We start from the raw sequence: 9,685 nt of genomic DNA, 5'->3' as shown, positions 1-9,685 counted from the left end.
CCATTTTACACTCCCACCAACAGTGAATCAGGGTTCCAGTTTCTCCACAACCTCGCCAGCATTTGTTGCTTGCTGTTCTGTTAAATTTTGCTATTTTGCCTGGGATGACCATAGATAGATGGGTGATGTTTATCTTTTCAACCCAACTAGAGAATACTTTGATTGAAGCCAAGAGCCTTATCTTGTTCTTTTGTTTCTCTTTTTTCAGAATTTAACAATATCTTTAGTTCAGTGAATATGTTGTGTGTGCATTTTTTTAATACTCTGCTTCATAATTTTTAAAGGAATTTCAGTATTAATAATGCTTAGATCATGATCTCGTACATTGTATGGAACGCTTCACGAATTTGCGTGTCATCCTTGCGCAGGGGCCATGCTAATCTTCTCTGTATCGTTCCAATTTTTTTTTTAGTATATGTGCTGCCGAAGCGAGCACAATCTCGTACATTGTAAACATTAATAAAGGTTAGTTTTTGTCATCTAAAAATCAATATAGAACTGAATGATCGATTATTGAAGTTCTTCTCATTTCATGCTTTTCTGATTTTCCTTTTTATTCCTAAATTCAAGATTTGAGGAATCTTAGAACTGGAAAATACTGAAGATCATCTAATACAGTCTGTCCCTTCACTTTACAGATAATATGCCTAAAGAATAAGGAGCTGTAATGGTCTAGTGGTAAGGAGTTACACGGTAACCCAAAGGTATGCTGTTCAAGTCCACTAGCTGCTCCTCAGGAAAAAGATGAGCAGACTCCTTCTGTGCAATTTACAGCTTCTGAAAACCTTCGGGAGAGCCATCTCCGAGTCAGTTCTGACTCCACGACATATAACAACTTCATCATGCCTAAAGTTTAGGAGCTTTGTTGTTTTTAAAGAAAATTTTGTTTTCATTGTGGTTTTAACCAGCGTTTACAGAGAAGTTAGATTTCCATTCATTCATTGTTGTACATTTTACCCTATTCCCTTCCCTCTCCCCCAATTCATCTTTTTAAAAAAATATTCATTTATTGTTGAACAATTACCTACACACACCCCCCAGTCCTCTTTGCACTGATATTTCTCTTATTTTGGGCTGTTGTTGTACATATAATGTCTAATCATATATTAATTTTAGACAGTTCTTTGTTTTATCTGTTCCAGTGCAATGGTCATTATCTATCTACTCTTATCCTATTCTCCTCCCCACCTCCCATGTCAGACCTGCTTTATAACAGTGGTGCTATGCAGTATTTGTCCTTTTGTGACTGAGATATTTCACTCAGCATGACGTGCTCCAAGGTCCCCCATGTTATGTAATGTTTTATGAGATCACAGGGTTAAGTAGATTTTAAGGCTATCTAGTCCATCTTGCTGTTAAAATCTTGCTCAGCCAAGGGATGGTTTTACCCCTCAGATGACTCTCAACAACATCTGGAATAATTTTTAAATTCTCTTATCGGGGGCAAGTGTGGGCACTGAAATTCCTTGAACACATAGGGCAGCTCTCACGACAAATAATTTTTGTTCCAAAATTTTCTAAGTGCTGAGGCTGAACAAACTGTGCTGTACGTAGCTCTCTGTCCTTTTTAATTTTAACCTTCATTAAAGGAGACTTACCTGCTTCCCTAGCTAACCTGTCCTGTTATCACAGAAAGTCCTTGATACCAGATTTCGTCTTCATTTATTATTTCTTCCCCCCCTCCCCCGCCATTTTCCTTGTTTTAAGGAACAATTTAGTGAAAATATGTGAGAAAAAAAATACATTTTGCAGGGCAGTTTTCCTTTAAGACTGTGGGAGATCTGTTACAGAAATTAACAGAGACTTACTGTCTTGAGAATAGTAGTTCAACAACAGCTTTTTCAGCCTTTTTTGTAGTGTTCCTTGATGACTGTGCTTCTCCTGTCAGTATCAAAAAGGGATTGAAAGAAAGAAGCAGCTAGTTGTTCGTCACCCTCTAGAATGAAGAGAAAGGGACAGAAAGGCAGCCCCATGGCTGCCTTCTTCTATAGCAGCTCTGTTCCCTCCCACTTCCTTATCTCACTGTCCTATTTCTAAGGCTGCAAGTACAGTGGTGACCACTGTGGATCGGTCATTGTCAGAACTTTGTGGAGAAGACAGCAGAATTCCTCCTCCAGCAAGATGCATCATGGGTTACAATCTGCTTTGCAAACTTGCCTGAAGGAAGAAAGTGCAAATGTCCTAGTCTGCAGTTTGGAAGAAAACCCTAGGTGTATATTCTGCTTTTTCCTGAGTTTGCAGGCCATCTTTTCTTTTCCCCTCACTAATTTTGTACCTTTCTCTCAGTAGCAGTCACATGAGGGCATCATGCCCTCAAAGCGCCATTTTAATCTTTGTTTAACGTTTGTTCTATGAAAGTGATCTATTCTGAATGACTAGGAGCTTCAAGATTCAAGGGCATAGTTCCTGTATTTCTTAGCTTATGCAAGTGGCTAACTTAAATTTTCTTTTATCTATTATGCTGTGCTCGATTTGTATGCATGAATTGATATTTAAATCTCTCTTGGATTGGTGAGGAAAATGTCTTATTTTTAGATTTTTTTCTCCAATCAAATTTCTGGGATTTTGAAACCTGAGATGGTCAAGTTCTCTATATGACCTTTTAGGTTTAAGAAATAATTTCATTGCAAAAAAACCCATTAAAATAATGCTTAATTGTTGGCTTTTTAAAATTTTTTGTGTGTGTATACTGTAAAATTGGATCTGACCGGTACAGGAGGAGCTTGCCCCTCCTTCTTCAGCAGAGCATCTGTTAATTGTTGTTTTTGTTGTCAAGTGCCTTCAAGTCCAGCACAACTCATAATGACCCTATGAACAAAAGACCTGAACCCTGTTCTATAATTATCGTTATTTCTCTACGTTCAGAGTTTCCAGAGGCATGTTGTTTAGGAAGTTGTTGCCACTCCGGCTTCCAAGTCTGTCTCAGTCTGGGAGCTCCATCAAACACTGTCCACCCTGGGTAACCCCTATGGCATTTGACACACCAATGGCACAGTGTTTAATTGATAAGAATATAAAAATAAAAGCCGAACGCATTGTTATTTGAGTCTGACTCCAGGGCACCCAGCAGGACAGAATAGAACTGCCCACACTGTGTCCAAGACTGTTAATCTCACGCAAGAGACTGTACTATATTTTCCCATGGAGCTCCTGGTATCTTTGAACATTCCCGTTGACAGCTGTGCATGCACCCCAGGGGTCCTCAATGTGAATATGTTGTTGTTATGTACCATTGAGTCAGAACCGACCGATAGCTGACCCTCCTGTGGGTTCTTAGTAGCAGTTCATCACACAGCAGGATATTTCCCATCTTTCTCCTGCAGAGCAGCTGGTGGATTCAAACTGTGGTCCTTTGGGTTGGTAGCACACCTTCTTACCATTAGACCTCCAGAGCTCCCTCAGTGTGGATACAGATGCACTAAATCATGGAGAAACTGTGCAAGCACAGGGCTGACTCTTACCTGAGAACAGCAGAAATTATGTTATCTGGGGTAATGATTGACTGTAAGTTAAATGCAAGTTTAATATTTTAAATACAGAGCAACTTTTTTTTTCTATAATTATATTTTATTAATTTTCATAAACATTTACAGAGATTTTGGGCTTCCACTCATTCATTGTTGCACGATTCTCTCTACCCTCCTCCCAGTTTGTTCTTGTCCAAATGCCACAGTGCTTGTCAAAGCCAGTTCTGATTAATCTTCTTTGTCAGTGTATCCTTTGCCATTCCCTATCACTCCTCCCTGAGAGAGACTTCACTCTGAGTCATAAGGAAAAGGGGACGGCGTATTCTCTTAGCTACTTCCTGCTGAAAAGGGACGCTGTGGGTTTCAGGGTGAAGATCTTCTCTCACTACTCTAAAGGGCCCCTTTGGCAGTAGGAAACACATAGACTATTATGGAGATTGATTTTGGAATTCAGATGCACTCTTATTGATTGTGCTTGGCTGTACATGTACATATCCTTGAAGATGTATCATGGGGGTGTTGCAACCTAGAAGACACAAATTTGACTAACAAGTTATAAGTACATGAGTCCAAAAATTATGGAAAAGTAAAAGAAAAGATTCTTTCATTGTTTTACAAACCTTCCCCCAGGTCCCCTCCACCATGCAGCCCTCGCTCTAGTCTCCTGTGATGACAGAAATACCCAGTTACATCTCTCTTTTAAACGGTTCTCTCCCTCCTCTGTTTCAGTGCAGTATACATTATTGAACCCATCTTACTCAGTCTCTCCCCAACCCCAAGGACAGTCCCATTCTACAACAGTGGCATCATGTAATATTTGTCCTTTTGTGACTGGGATATTTCACTCAGCATAATGTTCTCCAGAGTCAACCATTTTGAATAATATTGCATGAGTTCCTTGTTTTTTAATGCAGCATAGTATTCCATTGTGCGAATATACCACAGCTTCTCTAGCCATTCGTTTGTTGATGGAACTTTTTAAAGCTTAACATGCTACTGTGACTACCAAGGACACAAATTACACTTCACAGTTAACACTTCCCATGTGCGACGCTGATGTAATCCTTTTACATAACCAATTTACCCAGGAAAGAACAGGAGGCACTGGTACTCTCCCCTGTCTGCATCATCTGAACACCACACAGTAGCCGACTGGTGGCCCGGCCTGCCACCTCAGGGGCCAGGTTCCTGAGGGGCAGGAAGGAGGCTACCTCTTCCAGCTCCACCTGTGGTAATGGCTCAAGTGATGAAATGCTGCTCCGTCTTTGCTGACCTTGATGGAGCAAGAGCTGTCTACTAGAATATGCATAGATGCCTTTTAATGATGCTTATTACAGCAGAAATATTTATATTGACTTATGCTTTGGGTCTGTTTAGTAATGCTTATTGGAGGCCTACATGTAAATATGAAATATGTTGTAAAAAGTACACTCTTTGATTGGAAAAATGAACATCACTTCGCTATGCAGTTCTCTAATTTGAACCCATGTTTTGATAGCTGGGATTGTGCCATAATGCATTTAGGTGAAATGACCAAGGATTGTTTCTGTAGAACAGAGTTTTTTCTGTCTTTTAGTACTCCACAACAATTCTAATAAGATGATTTTAATATAGTTTAAACAAGAATCATGTGTAGAAATAACAAATTACTTTCCTGGTTTTTAGATGTGTGGTTTTTAACAACAGAGGAATGGCGGGGGAGAATCTCTTGGTAAGTACATCAAAATAAATTACATGTATATGAACTTTGTAAGTAAACCAGTATAAAATTTTTAAAAATTTTAAAAATAAGTAAATTACAACAGTCTTCATTTCCAGTATTAAAGTGTATTCTTTTTTTCACTTGAGATCATTTTTATTATATAAACAATAAAAATTTCTTATAGAAAAGTACAGATTTTTAAAAAGAAAATTTGTAAGACCTGTAACCACAATCAGAGAAATCCTTATAACCTATGTCCGTCTAACATTATATATTTATATAATACATATCATATATTTTTAAAAATGGAAACTGTTGTATAACTTACTTTTCTTTTACTTACAATGTATTTTAACAGCAGTATGTGCTTATCTAAGGAGCCCTGGTAGTACAGTGGTTAAGTACTCCGCTGCTTACAAAAACACTGGAGGTGCTTCATGGGAGAAAGATGGAGCATTCTGTCTCCATACGGATTGTTGTTGTCTTAGTCGTCATTAGGTACCATGGAGTCAGAACTGACTCAAAGCTGACCCTCCAGTAGGTTTTTCAGAAGCTGTAAATCACACCGGAAGAGATTGCCTATCTTTCTCCTGAGGAGCAGTTGGTGGATTTGAACCACTTGTCTTTGGGTTGTCGGCTACAACTCCTTACTGCCAGGTCACCAGAGCTCCCTCCAAAAAGATCCTCCATTAGAAATCTGATGGGGAAATGCTCCTCTGTCTTATACAGTTTCTAGGCATTGAGGTTGACTTGATGACAACAGATTTGGTTTTGAGTTTTGGTATTTATTTATCTGGAGTCCTTAAATGGCAGTTAGGATTTGGCAGCTAACTAGGAGTTTTGAGAACTGAGCAGACACGGGAGTGCCTCTAACGAAAGGCTGGCCAGCTCCTTCTGAAAACTCAGCTGTTGAGAACATGTGGAGCCTAATTCTCACACACGTGGAGTTGCCAGGAGCAGATGTCTCTGTAACCGGGTTTTATTCTCCTATATAATTTTTAACACGAAACACATTTTATTTAACAGCAAAAAATTAAACAATACAAATAACAAGTATAGTGATACTTCTTTTTCACTTGTGATTGTCTTTTGTCATAAAAAAACATTTTGTTTTTGTTTTTGATAAGGGATTTCTTTTATTTGTAAAATCATTTAGACACTGCCATGAAAATCCAGCTAGGCATTCACCCGGCATGAGACCCATCATTTAAAACAGGCTTCCACGTAAAAAAGGGTGAGGTATCATTTCATGTCCTTGTGGAAAGTCTCCTTTTCTTCAAGCTGCTGTTGTTGCATCATCAAATCTGCATTTCAGAATCTGCATCTCTGATGTGCTATGGCCAAGAGGTTATTCTTGAGATAATGTAAGCCCAGGCACTGCTCTCTGATGATTCTTTATTCGGCTAAGGGGGCACCATACTGTTCCTTTAGCAGCATCTCCATTATTCTAATTCCCTTCTGGGCAAAATACAGTTGAGAAATCCAGCCCCAGTGATTGAAATCCTACCTCTTTGAATAAACTCTGTCCAATTTGGATTTTCCACACTTTCCCGGAAGACTGACTCTTCCTTCATGGAAGCATACTGTGTCCATGTAAGGCAGTGACTCTGTATAGCCATGTTTCTTTCCTGAGGATTGCGCCACGATTCCTCTTCTAACTGGATATTAGGTATTTTTAAAATGCTCACCTTCCTTAAAATTTCTAGAATCACATTCTGACAGACTGCAATCCTTTTCCTATAGATGATTCCTGTGGATATATCTCTTTTTACTTCCACTATTGTCACAGAGATGACATTTTTATCCATGGGGTTGGGATACTTTCGGAGAAAGCTGTAAACTACCTGCTCGAAGGGGTACTTGTACACCTGGTATACATCCACCATGACCACCATCCTCGCTCCGCTGGCCTGTGCGCCAGCCATGCCTCTGGGAGCGCAGGGCCGCCCGAGCTCGGCCCCGGCCCACAGGTGTTCATGCCTGGACACCCGGAGGGGTGTGGTGGGCATTTTTTCACATTTTTATTTTTTATTTTATTTATTTTGAATTTTATTTTTAATAATACATTAGTATTATTATATGCCTGTTTGCCAAAATTTACATGAAGGAAATATTATTTAAAGCTTTAAAATAAAAATCCCACTGCCTTCTTATTCTTTTAAACCTTGAGGTTTCATTCAAATGCAAGTTCTTTCCTCTCTTAGAAAAGCCATAATTCTCTTTAAGATTTGGAAGCCCTGATGGCACAGTGGTTAAATTGCCTGGCTGCTAATAAAAATATCCAAAGTTCAAATCCGTCAACTGCCCTGGCAAGAAATATGCGGTAGTCTGCTTCCATAAAGATTAACAGCGTTGGAAACTTTATAAGGCAATGCTAATCTGTCATACAAGGTCATTATATGTAGTAGTTGTTTTGATGCCAGTGGGTTTAAGTTGGTTGGTTGGGTCTAAAGTTTAAACTTGTGATTTGAAGGTGATAATATTTCCTGACATTTTCTTACCGCCTTTTCACGGAGTTCTTCAGCCACTTTGATAAGTCATAGCAATTCTTCTAGAACTCAAAAAAGAACAGGGGCTTTATTTTGTATTTATTGTCTTTTGAGTCATTGATAGAGGGAAAATATAAAGACTATAAAGTCACAATTAAGTCATACTCAAAAGAAATATTTGTTGTGTCACAAATGATGGTGCTTTATGAGAAAAGGGTAAAATGAGAGCTCTTGGAGTTTGCTTCACATTGGCTTAGCCCTGGACAGAATTACAGTATGTTTGTATATCTCTACAGTGTTTCCGAAAGTTATAAAGCATTTTTGTTACTCAAGCCAAAAAGCTTCTCATACTCATGGCTGTTGAGTTGGAACCAACTCGTAGCAGGCACTCTCATGGGTTTTCAGAGGCTGTAAATCACAGAGGAGATTGCCCTTCTCTCCCATAGAGCAGCTGGTGGATTCAAATTGCCTGTCTTGGGTTAACAGTACAAGACCCTACCCATTAAGCCACCAGAGCGCCCTGTTACTCAAGTACCTGCTAATAAATGGTATTGTTGTTATTTTACCGTCAAGTCAGAACCAACTCATAGCTATCCCTCCAGCGTGCTATCAGAGGCTATAAATTATAGCAGGTGAGGAAATTGCCCATCTTTCTCCTGTGGAGCAGCTGATAGATTTGAACCTTTGACGTGGCAGCACAAATCCTTACTACTAAGTCACCAGAGCTTCCATATAAGAAATAATTTAATGAAAAGCTTTTTATTTCCTTATTTAGCGCAGCTTGTGATGAATTTTGTAGACAGAGGACTCTCAAGGGAAAGACTGTCTTTTGGCTCTACACCAAATAGATAGGTTTTGTGTAGCTACAGTGTATTGTCCATTCTTCTAGGGGCTTCCAAGACACCAAGATGGGTAAGACGGTATGAGGATTTCAAGCAAATAATAGTCCTATACAGCAGAGTCTCCCTCTAGTGCTCTCATGATAAGAAGCTGAGCTGCAATGCCAAAGGCACATGGTTCGAAGCCACCAGCTGCTCTGCAGGAAAAGGATGGACAGTCTCCTCCTGTGCAATTAACTGCCTCTGAAAACCCATTGAAGAGTCAGCTATGGGTTGGTTTCAACTCTATGGTACAATAGCAACAAACAACAATGTGTGAAGCAAAGATATGTTCATTCAGCAAAGCTGTACTATATGCCTAATCAGGATTGTACAAGGCAGTGGAATGAGGAACATGCACAATCCTGCCCCTTAGGGGCTCGAACTTTAGTTGAAGGAGAAAGGCAAGTATACAAAAGAGTATATTTTACACCATAGTAAGATTTGTTAAGGCTACAGAGCCCAGAAGGAACGAGTGATTAAATGGCTAAGGAAAGTGGAAGAACATCCCACAGGAAATAGCATTTACACTGTCTTGAGCACTGTGGCTTTGAATGCTGAAAACAGGGCATAGAAGGACTCTAGCTGGATAATGATAGTAATAATGACATCTCATTTCCTTGAGTCCTTAGAATGTATCAGTTAGGTCTTTTCATAATGCTTAGCAATGAAAAAGACTAGAAAAGAAACCCACTGCTTTACCTTTGATTCCAACTCCTAGCAACCACCTAAGTCAGAGTACAACTGCCTGGTAGGGTTTCCAAAGCTATAAATCTTCACAGAAGCAGACTCCTACATCTTTCTCCCATGGAGCATCAGGTGAGTTCTGACCACTAACCTTTGGATCTACAATCAAGCACTATAACCACTTCACCAGCCAGGCTCCTACCCAGTATATTGTTGTTATATGCTGTCGACTCATAGCGAACCCTGGTCTATCCTGTGCCAATCTTATTGTCTCCAACATGCCTATCCTCATTACCTCAGTGACGGAATCAGTCCGTTTCATCGACGGTCTTCCTCTCCTGTGCCATCTCTCCACCCTCCCAAGCATGACGTCCCTCTCCAAGGTCTGATCCTACCTTGCAACATGTCCAAAAAAGTATGTCAGACAAAGGTTCAGAATCCTTGCCTCCAAGGAGCAGCCTG

The 9,685-nt window shown here is 39.7% G+C and overlaps 1 protein-coding gene and 1 pseudogene across 1 annotated transcript in view; one reads left to right on the top strand and one right to left on the bottom strand.

Moving 5' to 3' along the window:
- Positions 1-9,685, top strand: part of ABHD3 (abhydrolase domain containing 3) — a 71,074-nt gene that overhangs the window by 19,872 nt on the left and 41,517 nt on the right. Inside the window, exon 4 of the mRNA XM_006901062.1 lies at positions 5,133-5,178. Within this exon, the coding sequence (XP_006901124.1) occupies positions 5,133-5,178 (46 nt within the window). The remainder of the gene's footprint in view (positions 1-5,132; positions 5,179-9,685) is intronic.
- On the bottom strand, positions 6,565-7,064 carry LOC102857521 (annotated as a pseudogene).

This window comes from Elephantulus edwardii, unplaced genomic scaffold, assembly GCF_000299155.1.
Source record: "Elephantulus edwardii isolate Elephantulus edwardi_28Jun2011 unplaced genomic scaffold, EleEdw1.0 scaffold00307, whole genome shotgun sequence".
Lineage (NCBI taxonomy): Eukaryota > Metazoa > Chordata > Mammalia > Macroscelidea > Macroscelididae > Elephantulus > Elephantulus edwardii.
Note: the sequence above shows the minus strand (reverse complement) of the source record. Positions and strands in the feature narration are given on the sequence as shown.